General features: G+C 47.7%; 1 protein-coding gene across 2 annotated transcripts; it reads right to left on the reverse strand.

The window, feature by feature from the left end:
* Positions 1-1,277: 1,277 nt before the first annotated feature.
* MFAP5 (microfibril associated protein 5) lies at positions 1,278-16,190 on the reverse strand. 2 transcript variants are annotated; one of them, XM_040978855.1, is made up of 10 exons: positions 16,053-16,190; positions 15,476-15,535; positions 14,814-14,849; positions 11,361-11,411; positions 11,055-11,087; positions 10,651-10,686; positions 7,735-7,764; positions 5,888-5,975; positions 5,290-5,363; positions 1,278-3,335 (listed from the first exon to the last, which is right to left on the reverse strand). In XM_040978855.1, the coding sequence occupies exons 2-10, from the start codon at positions 15,531-15,533 to the stop codon at positions 3,223-3,225; spliced, it is 519 nt and encodes a 172-aa protein (XP_040834789.1). In that variant the 5' UTR covers positions 15,534-15,535; positions 16,053-16,190; the 3' UTR covers positions 1,278-3,222. The 2 variants fall into 2 exon arrangements, with proteins under 2 accessions (XP_040834789.1, XP_040834790.1); XM_040978856.1 differs by lacking the exon at positions 10,651-10,686 and having other exon boundaries at positions 16,053-16,187.
* Between the last annotated feature and the right edge of the window lie 2,135 nt (positions 16,191-18,325).

Consider the following 18,325-nt stretch of genomic DNA (forward strand, 5'->3'; position numbering starts at 1 on the left):
TCTTCAGCTGGAACTGGGACAGAGATGAAATTCAAGGCCAGGTACCCCAACATGGGATCTGATCATCCCACATGGTGTCTAAACAACTAGGCTTGAATACCCACTCTGAGAACACTTTGGAATGAAAAATGTTGAAACAGGAATTTGGGAGATGACCTATGCCACGGTGGATTAGAATTGGGGTCCCAGCATCCCATATTAGAGTGTCTGGGATCAAGTTTCAATTCCATTTCTTTTTTTTTTTTCTTTTTATTTTTTTAAGATTTATTTATTATTAGAAAGGCAGATTTATGGAAAGGACAGAAAAAAATTTTCATTTGCTGGTTCATTCTCCAAACGTGTGCAATGGCTAGCTAAGCTAGTCCAAAGCCAGGAACCAGGAACTTCTCCCAGTTCTCCCATGTAGGTGCGCAGGGTCCCAAGACTTGAGAGCATCCTCCACTGCTTTCACAGGTCATCAGCACGCACATGGGATGCTGGGGCTTGCAGTGGTAGGATTAACTAATTGAGCCATTGTGCCAGCTTCAGTACTTGGGACCATGCCATCTTTGTGGGAGACCTGGGTAGAACTCTGGGCTCTTGGCTTTGGTCTGGCCAAACCCTTGTTGTTGCTGACGTTCGGAAACTGAACCAGCAGATGGAAATTCTCATCTCTATCATTCTTCTGGATGAATAAACATAAAAAGAGAGAAATTTGATCATTCAAAAGAGAAGTGAGAATCATGTGAAAGTTCACCAGGACTGTTGGACCTGAAAGGGGCAGGAGACGGGAACCGCGAGTGAAGGAGAGTAAACAAACCCGCAGTGTGGGAAGAGCAGAGGAGAAAACATGTGACCAACACTGGTACTCAATGCTTAAAGTGGAATTATAAAAGAGCACAAATTAAGAACTTCCTTGTAGGGCCCGGTGGCGTGGCCTAGCGGCTAAAGTCCTCGCCTCGAATGTGCTGGACCCCATATGGGCGCCGGTTCTGATCCTGGCAGCTCCACTTCCCATCCAGCTCCCTGCTTCTGGCCTGGGAAAGCAGTCGAGGACGGCCCAAAGCTTTGGGACACTGCACCAGTGTGGGAGACCTGGGGGGTGGGTTCCTGGCTCCTGGCTTCGGATCGGTGCAACACCGGCTATTGTGCTCACTTGGGGAGTGAATCACCAGATGGAAGATCTTCCTCTCTGTCTCTGCTCCTCTCTGTATAGCTGACTTTGTAATGAAAATAAATCTTAAAAAAAAAAAAAAAAAAAACTTCCTTGTAAACACATAAAAGGACAAAAGAAGTAACTGGATGGAAACCACTTTATTTAGAGAAGGAAGTTGGAAATTTTTATCTTGAAATATTTAATTTCCAATCCACACACTCATGGGATTCAGCGTGTTGCCTGTTTGCAATGACACATCACGTTCCATGTGCAGTAGGAAGGTCAGGTTCATGACTTACGAACTGAAATTCTGTGCCTATGAGGTTTCCCCACAGCGGTTACAATCTACATTGAGTACATCTATGCGTGAATACATATAATTCTAGAAACAGCAGGGAGTGCTGAGGACTTCCTCTCAGACTTTTCGTAGCCTGTCTCTTTAATCAGTTATGTAAATCCTATGAGACTGACCTGTTACTTAACAGTAGGAATCCAACACATATTTAGCTAGTTTTCTCAGCAAGATGGAATAGAGCCAGTTCCCACTCTCAGCCGTGTCTTGCCCCTTAATTTCGATTGAATTCCCCTGATATTTTGTAGGAAGTTGTCGAGTTATTCTGAGGAAAGGGTTGTAATTTGTCACTGTGCTAGGATTTTGTTCCATTGCATTGTGGACTGCGTTGTCATCTAGTCTGTTTGAATTAGACTGCAATTAAGCATCAAGAAATATGACTAATGCATTTAAATCCAGAGAATCTTAGAATTAAAAACAACTTAAACATAAATGTAACCTTTTCATTTCATTTAAATGAGACAAGTTAGAGCAGCACCCAATGAGGGGACATGACGCATCCAGAGCTGCCAGCTTCCTCCTGGGGCCAGGACACCTGAATATGCCATTTTCTGCTACTATTAGGTAAGCTTTCTATCTGCCTGTTAAAATTTAGGTCCCAAATGAGAATATTCCAGAAATCATTCGCACAAATATCTCTATTTGCATCCTTGGTAAGTGGTCAAAGTGAGCAAATTGGAGCAATTCGAGGACACGCTGACCAAGGGTGTGGTTTCATAGCGGTCTGATTTGGTTTTGGAGACGGGCTAGTCCATTCATCCTGCAGAATCCTTGGAGGATTCCTTCCAAGACCTACATCTCACATCGGAAGGTTCAAATCTCAAAGAAGATGGTATAACATTTGCATATCTACCCCTCCACATCCTCCTGTATGTTTAAATAATCTCCAGCTTACTTTTGATGATACCTAAAATAAATGCTGTATCAGTAACTTTTGGTTGTGTTGACGGGAATCAAAAAGCGCATCCATCTTTGGTACAGATGCAATTTTGTTTTCAAATATTTTGAGTTCATAACTGGTTGCATCTGTGGATGTGGAACTCAAGGGTTTGGAGTGCCAATTACACTGCCATAAACTTGTAAGAAAACAGGAGTTAACTTACCTGCCCTACTTCCTCACTGGACAACTGCGTGAAAAAAATTGAACAGGGCTCCTGTGAGTCCAAGTTCTCCACCCAGCGTGGCCCTTGCCTCTGTGCTCAGCAGAGAGATTTTGGCCGTGTTGAAAAACTGCAAAAGCCACAGGTCCCTTTCCCAGGCAACTCTCAGACACTCTGACAACTTTGTAAAGAATAAAGAGAAATATATACATGATGGGGCAGCTAATTTAGAAAAACCTTCCAAGAAAATAAGTGAAGGTCTGTGGTCAGCCAGAACAGACAGGGACAGATATCTTAAGCTGTCTTTACCACATCCAACTGTAGAGACCACGAAAGTCTAGTCTCTCCTGAAATTGTGTGTAGAGTGTTTGTATAGAAACCAGATGGTCATTATTAATCCACTATGCCCGCCATAAGGGGAAGCTACAAAACCACGCAATGATATGTGTTGTATCTTAAGTATTGAAAAAAATAATGAGATAATGTTAGCTGACTGGGTGAAAAATTAAGGAGTAGAGGCAAAAGCTGGACATTGGCTTAAGGAATACTAATGCGTATGAGTTAGCTGGCGATGATTGGAGAGGAAGGCATTCCTGCTTCCTCTCACCCATGGATTCGTCCCTCTTCCGTGATGGTCACAGACCACCGGGTCTCTGCAAATTCACATTGTCGCAGGGAGGAAGCCGGAAGTAGTTGGAGCGGCGGAGTCGCCGTGGGGGCAGACCAGCCATCTGACGGCAAAGCTCATCTAGAAGGGAAGTGGAACACAACGGGAAGAGAGTGAGGGGACAGAGCCAGGGCCCTGAGGGAGGGGGAGACTCCATCCCGAGACAGCGCAAAGGAGGAAGAGAAAAAGCTCTCTGTGCAAAGCTCAGCTCCCCCACCTCTCAGGGACTTCTCACTTACTAGAAAGTTTCTTAACTGTTGTGAACTTCATTATCCCTAACCAGGGTATTTGTGAGTATTAAAATGAAATCATGTATGCAAAGGGACTAGAACAGGTGGTCAGTAAATGGTAGCTTCCTATAGGTACCTAGCTCCCGATTCTTCTAATCATGGATCTAGAAAAATGAAGTCCAGTCATTCAGGACATATTGAGGTGTTTGCTACAGGCAAACAGCTAACTTTAGCAAGTCCCCTGGGTCACTCTGCAAGAGCCTAGAGTCCCAAACACTCATCCTAAATCTCAAGGTGTTTCCCTTGCAGGTGGCTTGCACAAGACAATGGGGACAAGCAGCAAGTTTCCTTCTGTGAAGTTGACTTCAGCTCTTACTCACGGGCTTGGTGCAAAGCAGGCTGCTGAGTCATAAAGGCCAGTGTCTGTGGTGTTGTCACCAACCACAGCCATCATCTGGGGCTGCCCAGGGGGAAGGTGAGAAGCATGGCTTCTTCCCACCACGCACAGACTACAACCACACATTCTGGACCCTTGTAAGAATTCTCTTCACAACTTTCTTCTACCTCTGAAATTCACAGTAAGCATTGTAAATGGTTCCTAGGGTCGGTGACTGGCTTACAGCATAGTTGATTTCTATCATTTTTATTATTATGAATTTTAAAGGCAGTGAGAGAGACACAGAGAGATAAACATCATCCATCTGCTGGATTGCTCCCCAAATGCTTGCAGCAGTTGATGCTGAGCCAGGCTGAAGCCAGGAGCCCCAAAATCCAAAGATGGTCTCCCATATGGGCGGACAGGGACCCATCCGTCTGAGCTGTCACCTGTAGCTTCCCAAGGTGTGCATTGGCAGGAAGCTGAAATCAGAAGCAGAGCTCCACTCCAACGTGGGTCACAAGCATCCCAGCCAACATCTTAACTGCTGCCCCAAAACACCTGCCCCACTGCAGCTGATTTCTGAATGTCTTGTCATTTGTTTTAATTCACAGGCCTTATCCAAACCTTACTGCCCCCAAATTAGTGTGTCCATGTGTGTGAGTGTCTCAGAGTTACTAGCATTCTGTTGTCTCTGATGGACTTTTCCTTAGAACCCCAGTGGGTGATCTTCAAACTGCTTCATGGGGTGAACATTGTGGAGCAGCGAGTTAATCCACAGCTTGGAAGACCCACATTCTGTACTGGAGTGCAGTTCAAGTCACAGCTATTCCGCTTCTGATCCGGCTCCCTGCTAAGGTCCTGGAAGCCACAGATGATGGCTCAAGTGCCTGAGTTCCTGTCACTCAGCTGAGAGACACAGCTCGTGGCTTTGGCTGAGCCCCGGCTAGTGCCGCCATGTGGAGGTAAAACAGCAGATGAAACATTCTCGTTTTCTCACTTTAGGAGCGTGCACTTGTCAAGGCATCCAGGAATGCTTCACTCAGGACTGGATTAGTACAGCAAGAACACTACGTGGATTGCATTTAGGATGCACCTGCAGGAGCTCCAGCCTCTTCTAAAACAGACCTTGCGTTCATGAGCATCGCACCCATACATCTCTCTCCCACCCCCTTAAATTCGAACAAAACCCTGTTACAGAAACAATAACCGTATATTTTCTTTAAACAGCGACCAAGGTCTATTTGGTTATGACACCAGGCAAAACCCACATTTCACATCAGAATGCCTGGGTTTGCTGCCTCGCCGCCTCCTGCTTTTCCTTTTTTTGATTTTATTTTTCAGGATACAGTTCCTTAAGCTCAGGGATCCCCTTTGCCTTCGTTTGTATTTTTCAGATAACTGCGCCCACTAAAGCGCATCCTCCTACCTTTCATGGCCTCATGTTCCTTACAGACGAGACGGGAGCAGATCTCATTGTTGATGACGTACATACGCCGTAAGCTGTCCCAACGTCACAGCCGAAAAAAGAGAAAGAGAAAAGTGCCTTGAGAGGCAGGATTAGCCTAGGTGGAGGGAGCCTCTTCAACTGGTGTTTCTCCAACTCTTCCCTTTATGCTTTATCCTTTATCTGTATGTCCTTAAGTACCTCAGATTCCCCAGTGCAATACGGAGGGTGGAACAGCACTAAGTGCTCTCCTTTGCGACACTTTGCAGCCCCACCTAGAGTCACACCCACGCTTCCGCGATGTTCTACCTTCAGAGTTGGGTCTTTTTGTTGCAACCTCTTCTTCTTAGGGAATAAAGTCAACACACCATGTTTCCGTCCTAGTCCACTGCTTCCAGCCCTCACCTCCACTTACCTACTGGAGTCTATTGGCTTAGCGCCTTTGTACCGCAACCCACAATCCCTGCTCTAGCCAACGCCTCCAGAAGTAGCCGAGAAGGTCATACTGAAAGCCATTTCCCTGTGGGCTCTCGTGTACCGGCGTGAACCCAGGAACCCTGGCCGCTCTGGGATCCCATACCTGGTGAAGCACAGCTGGTGAACGCACTGCTTGATCGGGCGATGCACGGAGTACAGCCTGGTGCAAGCAAATTTCTCATCCCGGCACTCTGTCCAAGAAAACAGGGAAATCCGAAGCGGGGCAGTGTAAGCAGAGAATGATGGAACAGAACATTGTAAACTGGGACGCGTTCCTCTCTCTTCAAAAGCAGAGCAAGAGGAAGGCGTTGACAAGGAAAGTTGAGTGCTTTTGTACCTGCAAGCACAAGTAGATAAAATAATTTCTGAAGGCTCTTTTAGGGGAAAAAAATCTTGATAGCCTTATCCAGGTGGCAATGTGAAATATGAAGTGAACTTAGGAAACTCCATACTAATCAATGGGGATTCTTAGCATCACTGTTTCTTTGATGTAGGATGCCAGCACCTCAAACAGGAGCTTCACGCGTTGTGCCACCGTGCTCAGCCACAGGTCCTTGTTTCTCTGTTCAATCTCTTCTCAACCCTTGCTGCACATCAGAATCATCAGCATATTTTACATATACATGTTATAGTGAGAACCAGAGAGAGAGAAAGAGCGATAAGACAGAGAGAGAGACCCCAACTCCTGGTTCACGCCTCAAATGCCCAGAGTGATGAGCTGGAATCAGGCTGGGAGCAAAGCCAGGAGTCAGGTACTGCATCAGATGTCCCTGTGCGTCAGAGACTCTGCCACCTGAGCAGTGCACCTGCTTCCGTGACTTGCTGCCATGGTGGCTGGAAGCGGGACTCGGGAGCCAGAGCCAGGATTTGAACCCAAGTACTCTGATACGGGTACTCAAGCACCCTGATACTCTGATAGGAGAGGAGGGCAAGTTGTGGGAGAAAACACAAGTAGTGGCTTAAGTACTAAGTTAGACATCGGCCCTGGAGACACGATTCCAACCATGAAGTCCATGGTCATGTCGTCCCAGAAATCACGTGATCTGACTTGCCCAACACAGTCATCACTGAACGAGGAAACAAAATGTTTCAGGGAGATAGTTGTTTGGGGCTCATTCAGCAGAAAGAGGGGCCGGAGGCTCCAGACTCGGCCATGCAATGCTGACACGCCACATTGCGGTGAAGACTGGAGCCCTGGCTGCTCTGCTTCCAATTCAGCTCTCTGCTAACGCATCTAGGAAGGCAGTGGAGACTGGATCAAGTACACAAGCCCTTTTCACTCGTGTGGGAGACCCAGATGGAGTTCTGAGCTGCTGGCTTGGGCTTTGTCCAGCCCTAGCTGCAGTCATTTAGGGAATGAACCGAAGAATGAAAGATTTTCCTGTCTCTCTCAACTAAGTTAATGAATTTTGAAAGCAGAAAAGAATAAGCGATGGGTGTTATGATGTGGCAGGTTAAACCTCATCTTGGGATTACACACATCCTCTGACAGAGTTTAAATCTTCTAAAAAAAAAAAAAGGTCTGGCGTGATAGCCTAGTGGCTAACGTCCTCGCCTTGCACACACCGGGATCCCATATGAGCGCCGGTTCTGATCCCGGCAGCTCCACTTCCCATCCAGCTCCCTGCTTGTGGCCTGGGAAAGCAGTGGAGGATGGCACAAAGCCTTGGGACCCTGCACCCGCATGGGAGACCTGGAAGAGGCTCCTGGCTGCTGACTTGGGATTGACTGCGCTCCGGCCATTGTGGCCTCTTGGGGAGTGAATCAACAGACAGAAGATCTTCCTCTCGGTTTGTCCTCCTCTCCAATAAAAATAAATCTTTAAAAAAATAAAGAAGAACATAAGGAAGAGAGTTAAGAGCACCTGAAATATCCGTCGCGCCGAATGAAGGGATGAGGGAGACAGCAACAGGAAGAAAGAAAACAGGGAGTGGCGCAGCGAGGGCATACCTGTGCTGGTGTTTCTGTCCGCCGGTGGAGCTGGAAGGCAGAAATCGCACTCAGTTACAGTCAATTCTAGACGTCACGACCCCTGTCACCGTCCTGTCACACAGGGCTCCTGCCCTCGGGCGGGGGGAGAGAACACGTGAGGTCATCACTGTCCTAGGAGCTTGCATTGGCTGATGCGACACACGTGAAGGACGAGATTCAGGCGCTGGCGGGCACACTGGTTTCTCCTGTCTCTCTTAGGAAGTGCATTGTGTCACAAGCATCTTCAGTGTGGCTGATAAGTGAATGTATTAAGAACACAAGGCAAAGAGCCATGGGGCCAGAAGGGCTTCATTCTACAGCCAAGGAGAGAAAAGAGTGTCTGCTAGACCAGCCTGCTCATAGGTAAAAGTTGTTCTCTTGGGCCCAGCGTGGTAGCCTAGTAGCTAAACTCCTCCCCTTGCACACCCAGAATCTCATATGGGAGCCGGTTCTAATCCCAGAGGCCCCACTTCCCATCCAGCTCCCTGCTTGTGGCCTGAGAAAGCAGTTGAGGACGGCCCAAAGCCTTGAGACCCTGTGCCTGCGAGGGAGACCTGGAAGAGGCTCCTGGCTCCTGGCTTTGGATTGGCTCAACTCCAGCCAATGAGGCCGCTTGGGAAGTGAATCAGCAGACCGAAGATCTCTCTGTCTCTCCTCTTCTCTGTATATCTGACTTTCCAATAAAATAAAATAAAATAAAATAAAATAAAATAAAATAAAATAAAATAAAATAAAATAAAATAAAATAAAATAAAATAAAATAAAATAAGCCATATCCACAGCCAAGTGCAACCCAGAGGCAAGCTATACACATGCCTGCTTTGTAGAATGGGGAACTGGTTGTGGAGTCACACGACTATTGAGGCAGTGAACTGGCTGGGGGGTTACACAGGAAAACACCGCTAGGAGGATAACGGGGTTTATGACAGGTGATCTCATGGAGTCATAGTTTCAAGGCAAAGCCACAGGGGACCTTAGAGTGCGGGAAATGGAATTAAAGCAAAGAATTATTTTGGTGCCAAAAATAATGGGAGCCTATACACGCTTTTTAATAACGTGATTTTCTTTTCAAGGTCCCTTATATACATTCGATTTCAAATTTGTACCCAAGTACAGGCAGCAGTTGGCATGGCAGTTAAGGCGCCACTTGGAATGCCTGCAGCTGCATCAGAGTACCCTGTAATTGGGTCCAGCTGTGCGTTCTGCAGCTTGCTGCCAATGCATACCTGAGGAGGCAGCAGGTGACGGTTTTTACCCTAAGGACATGGGTTTTTGTTTTGTTTTTTGAAAAGCAGAGTTAGACAGAGAGGTTTTCCTCCATGGCTAAGGCTGGGCCAGACCAGCGCTAGGGGCCAGGAGCTTCCCCCAGGGTTCCCACACGGGTGGCAGGGACTCGAGCCCTTGGGTCATCCTTTGCTGCTTTTCTCAGGCCTTTTTTGGCAAGGAACTGGATCAGAAGTGGAGCAACTGGGACGCTAACTGGTGCCCAAATGGGATGCTGGCATTGTCAGTGGTTACTCTATGCCACTCAGACAGTCGCATGGTTCCTGGCTTTGCCCTGGTCTAACATTGACCATTATGGGCACTTGGGGAGTAAGCCAGCAGATGGCAGATCTGTTTCTTGTTTCTATAACCTCTCAAATCAGTCAATCACTAATTTTTGCACCAAAAATAATTAATCTTTTAATTCCATCTTCCAAGGAATTTTAAAGTACTCTCCCGTACGTTAATATGTCTATATATAGAGAGGCATATATGTATGTACCTATATGTCTAGCCTGGATTTTCCACCTAAACTCCAGATCTAGAAATCCAGCTGCCTTTCCGTGGAGGTCCTTGTGAATTTTCCAAAGATCCTTCACTTCTTCATGAACAGTATCACTGTCTGCCCAATGGACACATCGGAGAATCTTGACATCACGCCCAATCTTACTACCCCCACCTCCATTCAGCCCGCCGTCTCTAACGGGCACTGACTGGCTTTCCAAGTTCCAGGCTGCTCACAATCAAATGAATTCTCCACATGGCCCTAGGGGTTGAGCAGGAGGGGTGGAGGGATGGGAAGCAGGCGTGGCCTTTTCAAGGCACAGATATGATCAAAACCTTCCTTTTCACAAAGCTCTCTCTGGATGGCTTCCGTTTACATTTGTCCAGATTTTTCTTTTTAACCCTCAAAGTTGGTCCCTATTTTTATCACTTGGTCCACTTGCATTTGTCTTCCAGGGAGTGTCATGCTATGCTTTCCATAGCAGCTGCTTGTCATCCCCAGTGCTGAACAAATCCATCAGCTCTTGATGCCTCTTTAAGCTTATTTTGATTGATCCATTTGATGGAACTAAACAAATTTATCTATTTCTCTACCTTGTTTGTTGGACTCCCTCTCCAAAAATATATATATATATATTAGAGAGGTAAGTAAGTTTTAGGGGTCAGCATCGTGGCCCAGCAGGTTGCACACTGCTTGCAATCCCAGCACTCCCTGTGAGTGCAGGTTCAAGTCCCGTCTGCTCTGCTTCTGCTCTGGGTGCGTACTGATGGCATAGCAGGGTAAGATGGCCTATGTGCTTGGGTCCTGCCACCCACATGGGAGACCCAGCTGGAGTTCCTGGATTCTGGCTTCCAGTTTTCCCAGCATAAGCCACTGCAGCTGGCGAGGGAACCAGCCAGTGGAAGATCTTTTACCGTCACCCTGTCTTTCAGCATCTTTAGAAAAATCAATCAATCAATTGAAGCTCTGCTCTGAAATCTGACTTCTGGCTAATGTGTACTCTGGGAGGCAGTGGCTTAGGCAGCTAGGTCCCTGCTGCCCCTGTAGGAGGTTTGGATTCAGACAACTTGATCCCTGAGTAAAGCCTGAGATGGCCCTGGTGGCCTGGGTCCCGGATCTGAACTCACCCAGGTCATCTGTGGAAGGTTCAATATCAGCCAGAACTGAAAAGGCACAAAACAGCAGGTGTGAGGCGGGCTTCGGATTGCAACGGGGAAAGGCAGAGGAGGAAAAGGGAGAACGGAGGTGCCAGGGCAAGACCAAGTGCATGGCCGGGTTGGTGCATTGTGTCTGAGGGTATCGGATGAATTGAAGGAATTGTCAATATTTCCTTCCCTCCACCCCGCCCCAGGAATGTGAGTTCTATTGATATTAAACTAATGTCTAGAAGCTCTTGTTACCCATGCCTTGTTTTAGCTAGAAATGCATTTTCCCCTCTCTCTTTTTGTCCCACTGTGCCTTAACACTCCCAGAGCCCTTCTCTCCATCGTGTTTGTCAGGCCGCCTTCGGAAGAACAGCAGGAAAACCCACCTGTTTCATCGGTAGCAGGGTCATTCACCAGATCTGAAAAAGGTACATGACAGGCTATGAGCAGAGAGGAGGTGACCGAGCAAGCGTCAAGGTGACCTAAGGGGAGACCGGCCAGGAAGCTGGATGAGAGCATGTGGTGCTGGGACGACCACAGGGTGTCGGAGGAGACGGCCGCCCAGGGCGCGCTGACACGGACCGCGGCCAAGGACCGTGGGACGCCTCGTGAACTCACAGCCCCCGACGACCCGCTGCCAGGCTATCTATGACCTTGTCATCTTTTCAAAGGAGCAAAGAGGGGTCACTTACTGGGGTCATCGGTGAAGGTTTCCGGAGTCACTTGAGTCGCATCATCATCATCTGAAAAAAAAATAGTAAAACTAAGTTATCAGCTCTCCCTCCCGAGGATTCCCAACAGGGGCAACGGACAGCACCAGCTCCTGGTTAAGGCTCTCACAGGGCTTTGTCCATGCTGGCTCGTAACATCTCCAGGGGCTGGCAGGATCCTGTTTAACATGCAAATTGTTGCAAAGATGCTGTGACGTCAAGAGTTACAATTTCGATTCACTTGGATGTGAACTTGCTAATGTGCTTGCTCGTAGGAAGGGTCACAGAGGGTGTGTTGGTTAGTAGAGAAGGCTTTGCATTTGATTATTAGAAAATAAAACAGGGGCCCGGTGCGGTGGCCTAGCAGCTAAGGTCCTGGCCTTGAATACGTCGGGATCCCATATGGGCGCCGGTTCTAATCCCAGCGGTCCTGCTTCTCAGCCAGCTCCCTGCTTGTGGCCTGGGTAAGCAGTTAAGGACGGCCCAAAGCCTTGAGACCCTGCACCCGTGTGGGAGACCTGGAAGAAATTCCTGGAAGAGGTTCCTGGTTCCTGGACTCGGATCGGTGTAGGACCGACCATTGCGGTCGCTTGGGAAATGAACCATCGGATGGAAGTCTTTCTCTCTGTCTCTCCTCCTCTCTGTATATCTGACTTTCCAATAAAAAATAAAATAAATCTTAAAAAGAAAATAAAATAAATCAGAGGAGAAGGAATAAAAATGGTCCAAGTCTTAAAGAGGTAAGCCATTTGGATAAGGCTTTTGTTTTAAAGATTTGTTTATTTCAGAGGTATAGTTACAGAGAGAGAGGGAGAAATCTCCCATTTGTTAGTTCATTCCAGAAATGGCCACCACAGCCAGGGCTGGGCCAGGCTGGGACCAGGAGCCCAGTGCTCCTTCCGGGCTCCTTACCTAGGTGGCAAGGGTTCAAGCACATGCCAGGTACATTGATGTTGCCAGCCGCATCTGTATGCACTGGCCACATGCCGTACCCAAAATGGCGCCGGCCAGAGAAGCCACACCTTCGTGCCTGGTGGAGAGTCACGTAGCTTTCGCAGTACTGCGCAGGCGCCTAGCGCATGCGCAGTGAGCTGCGGCGTGGCCGGCACGTGAACACTGGGGACTGACGAATCCGGTCACCCAGGACCCTGCGTGATCATGACGCAGACCTATCATCGGCGGAGGCGGGGCCAGTCAGCACATAAGAGCAGACAGCCTGCCGGGGTCGCCCCCCCTTCCTCCTCATCTTGGTGCGCACAATAAATTTTACCGCAGAGGACTTCACTCGCGTCTGCGTCTTATTGCTGGGCGGTAAGACACGTGGGCGCGACACATTAGCAGGGAGCTGGGTTGGCGGTGGACCAGTCAGAACTCACACCATATCCGCATGCGATGCCAGAGAGATGGACAGCTGTACGACCAGTTATGCTACAATGTGAGATTCCCTACTGGGATAAAGTTTTTTTAAACTACCTGAAATTATAAACACCAGTACATTTTAAGGCAGATTATCTCTGCTTTAAAAAGAAAAATAACAAAGCAGTGATAACATTTGCTCTAATTTTTTAGAAAAAAATATTTATTTATTTTTCTTGGAAAGTCAGATATACAGAAGGAGAAACAGAGAGGAAGGTCTTCCATCCATTGATTCACTTCCCAAGTGACCGCAATAGCCAGAGCTGTGCCAATTTGAGGCCAGGAGCCCGGAGCTGCTTCTAGGTCTCCCATGAGGGTTCAGGGTCCCGAGGCTTTGGACTATCCTCCACTGCTTTCCCAGGCCCCAAGCAGGGAGCTGGATGGGACGTGGGGCTGCTGGGTTGTGTACCGGTGCCCATATAGGATCCTGACGCGTTCAAGGCAAGCACTTTAGCCGCTAAGCTACCGCACTGGGCCCTGCTCTGATTTTTAAAACTTACTTGTGAGTGTATTTCCGTTTGTATATGTTTAAGGTGCAACGTGGTTTCTCCCAGTGTCCTGTTTTAATGCTTTGTGACAGAATGCCAACCAAGAATATCATTGTAAATATTCAGACATACAAAGGAAGAGCCAGATCTTTTGTTTTAGAGAACTATTTAACACAACTCCAATCCCACAAGTGGAACACGATGTTTTTTACACGTGTATAAAATGACACAATCAAGCAAATTAACATATTTAAACCTAACGTTACTGTCTTATAAACAGGGATTATGTGTTTGTCTTTAGTTATCTGAAAGAGGACAGAGACAAATATTCTGTTAAGTGGCTCACTTTCTGCCTGGCACAGCTTGAAGCATCTAGTGTCGGGCTGATCTGAAGTGAGAAGCCAAAAGTTTCACCTGGGTTTCCCATGTGGATGGAGTCCAAGCTCTTGGGCTACCTTCTACTGGTTGACCAGGAGAGCTGGGCCTCGAACAAGCACCCCTCTGGGATGCTGGCTCCACAGGCAGTGGAGTTAAGCTCTATGACGCAGTGCTTTTGCTAATAAACCTATTTTCTTAGCAAATAACATTTCAATATTTATTTAGCAAATGGTCCATCTCCAGGTGTGCGGCAGCGTGGCTTATCGTCATAATCTATCCTGGCCACTAGGGGTCAGCAAACTCACAGGGTTTGCATTGCCTTCATTACACTTCAGCTTTAAATTCAACTTTTAAGCATTATTTTTAAAAGTGTATTAGAGGGGCCCGCGCGGTGGCGCAGTGGTTAAAGGTCCTCGCCTTGCACGCCCGGGATCCCATATGGGCGCCGGTTCTATCCCGGCAGCCCCGCTTCCCTTCCGGAAGAGGCTCCTGGCTTCGGACCGGCATAGCATCGGCCGTTGCGCTCACTTGGGGAGTGAACCATCGGACGGAAGATCTTCCTCTCTGTATATCTGACTTTCTAATAAAAATAAAAATAAACTTTCAAAAAAAAATCATTTCAAAAAATAAAAACCAAAGAAAGAGAAAAGATTCCAGCTGTGACCCATTGGTTGATTACACCACCCACTGCTGGGTGGGAGACCACAGTGCTCTCTCCCTGAGTCTCACGGGAGCGACGGTTTTGCACACGCCTCAAGCAGGGTGGAGTGCTTTAGTCAGGCTGGGGGAGCCAGAAGGTTTGGGCGCTGTCCAGATGCACCGCAGTCACTCAGCGTTTTAGTTTCCCGTAAGGACCTCTGGGCGTTGCTGAGCAAGAGGAGCAACATCTGGAGGCAGGTGCAAAAGCAGCAGCCGGGCACGGAGGAGGACTTGTGGGAAGGGTTCTCATTAGTGTGGATGAAAGTCCAGGAGGTTTTACTGTGTTTCCTAACGTGGTAACTCTGCTGCCCACTCTAGGACCGGCTGTTAACCGCGCTCTCCCGCATCAGCCCCGCTCAGCCCAAGCTCAGCCCAGCTCAGCCCAGCTCAGCCCAGCTCAGCCCAGCTCAGCCCAGCTCAGCCCAGCTCAGCCCAGCTCCAGGGATGTGCCTACCTCCTCGCTGGCCGTCAGCCCCTAGCGGCGTCCAGTCTGTAGTGAAGGAAGCAGAAAAGAGATGTGAGTATTCCAGCTCCATACCTCAGAACCCTCGCGTGAGGCCAGCTAGAAAACCGCACAAGGGTCGGGTTTTCTCTGCGCGTTTCATTCCTGGAGAGCTCAGCTCAGAACTGCTCAGTTCCTCGGCAGGAATAGAAACAGTCACGGAGCACACGTCCTGGAGGATGAAGACCCTGACTCAGGCTAAGTCTCAGTTCCCAGCAAGCACGGGGTGCTGCTCCACTGGCGGGTCCGGTAGCATTGTTAGTGGGTTTAGTCCTGCTAACCCACAGGCTAGGGTGCTGAACCAGGCACAAGAATTAGTCTCTTAGCCTGCACTCTGGCAGAGAAATCATCAGGTACAGTCATGTTCAAGTCCAGGGCTCCATTGCTGGGGCCAATATTCACATTAGATTCTATGAATTCTGTGAAGATTGCTTCTCTGTGGTGACCAGAGGTCATCTGAACACAGCGGTGTGCCATCGCTCCTCCCGCTCCACTCCTTGCTCCGTTCCGCCTTCTAACACATCCCTACACACACACACACACACACACACACACGGACGTGCAGCTCAGGAGCTTGGTGTCCAAGGGAGAAAAGAATCAAAGAAAGGACTCACCAGAGGGGATGATGAGAGCGGCGACCAGCAGGAGCACCTTAGGTCCCAAGAGCAGCATGTCTGCCGGGGACAGAGGGAGAGCAGAGTGGACACCAGAGGTCAGCATCCTCACCTCCAGCCTCAGGGTCCCCCGTCTTTCATTTTCGGCAACTTTCTGAGTTTCCCCTTATAACTCAAATTCTCTCTCTCTTTTTCATCTTTCTCTTGAAGTTTACTGCTTCCCCAAATCTAGTCTTACTCACTTATTCTCAGTCTTATTATTCCACCCTACCAAGCCAGAGGGAATGAGCCATCCTCAGCCTGGACCTCTTGCCCTGAGTGTGTCATCTTCCTACCTTGCCAGGTCCAGGTCTCAACTATGTCATCTTGGCGTCTCCACGTATTTAAACTGCGCACGTAACACGGTGAGAGGTGTGGGTGAAAGGGTTCATCCTATTCAATTCTAAGTTCAGTGACATTCCCGGGGCCCCTCTACGGTTCTTCAGTGCGTACACACACACACACACACACACACACACACACAGATGCGTGCACACTTAATCCTGTCTGACCAGTTTTCTGCAATCCAGTAACTCACCGTGGTGCTCTGCTTTTTCGGCTCCTCTCTGTTCAATGTGTCTCTCTCCTTCTCGCCCTGTTCCACGCTGGCTGGAGAGAAAGAGCAACTAAGCCACTCCCTGGAATGGACTCTGGATTCAGCCTCTTTCGAAACAATGAGATGAGGAAGAGCAAGAGAGAGAGAGGGAAAGCCAGGCGGGAAGTGTAGGATGCAGTGTTCAGCTAAGGCTGGAATGAGAAGGGAGGTGGGGACTTGCATCATTCACACCCTCATTCCAGAGGTTATGACCACACTGGTGAGAGACGCTGCTGCTCCCTAGAAGGGTTGGCCCAAGTTCACGGCTGTCGCTCCACCATCAGCCTATTTTCTGCTCAGTCGGTCTCCACACGTTTTGTTTTTTTTTTCTCTTGCCTTGGGTTTGCTCGTAAGTAAATGGTCTTGTCTCATGCATGGGGTATTTTGCCATACGTTATCAAACTTTCCCCCTCTTCCATTCAGCTGACCTTTGAATCGCTCTTGCAGCTCCCATTCCCACCTTCTTCCTTTTCAACTACTGATTTCAACACCAACAAATTTCTTTGTCTCTCCACATTTATTTTTCTTCTTTGCATCTCTTTTGACCTGCATATTTAGATTCTTTTTTTTTTCCTCCTTCTTCTTCATGGAATATTGTACTTATTCAAGCAAACACAGACAACAATTTAGTTTTGTCCAAGAGAAAGGCTGGATGTTTTTGGATTATAAAATGTTGATGTATTCATTTTTTAAAAAAGATTTATTTTTACTATTTTTCATTGGAAAGGCGGATATACAGAGAGGAAAGACAGAGAGGAAGATCTTTCGTCCGATGATTCACTCCCCAAGTGAGCGCAATGGTCGATGCTATGCCGATCCGAAGCCAGGAGCCTCTTCCGGGTCTCCCACGCGGGTGCAGGGTCCCAAAGCCTTGGACTGTCCTCCACTGCTTTCCCAGGCCACAAGCAGGGAGCTGGAAGGGAAGCGGGGCTGCCAGGATTAGAACCGGCGCCCATATGGGATCCCGGGCATGCAAGGCAAGGACCTTAACCACTTGCACCACCGCGCTGGGCCCCTAAAATTCTTTCAAGTAAATAAATAATAATGAATAATTTAGTCTTTTTTTTTTTAAAGTTGAGTTATACCTGCTGCTGCTGTTGTGGAAGCCTGACCTTCCTGACGCCATCTGCTTCCCTTATTATCCCCAGTTAATAAAGCTTTCTTATGAGCAACTAAAACAAAGCAACAACAAGTTGAATTAAAGAAATCCAAGACTGAGCAATGGCTAACTTTTTACACAATAAATGTGTACAAGGTTCAAATTGTCTGTTAGGTCCTTTCGTCTACATTAGATCGAAGGAATTGAATTAGAGAACGTATGGATAGGCAGAGAGCAGATTATATTAATAAATTATGGGCCTGGCTTAATGACTCAGTGGCTAAATCCTCATCTTGCAACTACCAGAATTCTACATGGGTGCCAGTTCGTGTCCTGGCTGCTCCACTTTCCATCCATCTCCCAGCTGGTGACCTGGGAAAGAACAGCCTAAAGCTTTGGAACCCTGCACCTGTGTGGGAGATCCAGAAGCAGCTCCTAGTTCCTGGCTTCAGATCAGCTCAGCTCTTGCCATTGTGGCCATTTAGGGAGTGAGCCAGTTGATGAAAGATGTGTGTGTGTGTGTGTGTGTGTGTGTGTGTGTGTGTGTGTGTGTATGTGTGTTTGTCTTCTTTCTGTAAATCTGCCTTTCCAATGAAAATAAAAATAAAATTTTAAAAATCATACACTAGAAGAAATAAAATGTTAATGAGGATGGGATTGGAATTTTGGAACAGATGATGGGGTGGGATGTACGGTTTAAGCTGCTGCTTGGGAAAGCCACATGCCAGATGGGCATGCTAAGATCATGTCCCATCTCTACTTTTCCTAATGCACCTGGGAGGCCAAGGATTATGGCCCAAGTGCTTGCCGTACACATGGGACATCCTATGGAGTCCTGGGCCTCTGGCTTTAGCTTGATACAGCACTGGTAATGTGGGGACTGGAAGAATAAACCAGCAGATAGAAGATTCCTCTCTTTCTCTTCTGCCTTCCAAATATATAAATGCATCTGTAAAAAAAGAAGAGAAGGAAGGGAAGAAAAGAGAAAAGGAAAGAAAGAAAGAAAGAAAGAAAGAGAGAAAGAAAGAAAGAAAGAAAGAGAGAAAGAAAGAAAGAAAGAAAGAGAGAAAGAAAGAAAAGGAATGAATGTCAGAAGGAAAGGGCCTAATTAAGAGGA

Source organism: Ochotona curzoniae, unplaced genomic scaffold (assembly GCF_017591425.1).
Source record: "Ochotona curzoniae isolate NIBS_2020 unplaced genomic scaffold, NIBS_Ocur_1.0 contig_2927, whole genome shotgun sequence".
In the NCBI taxonomy this organism is placed as follows: Eukaryota; Metazoa; Chordata; class Mammalia; order Lagomorpha; family Ochotonidae; genus Ochotona; species Ochotona curzoniae.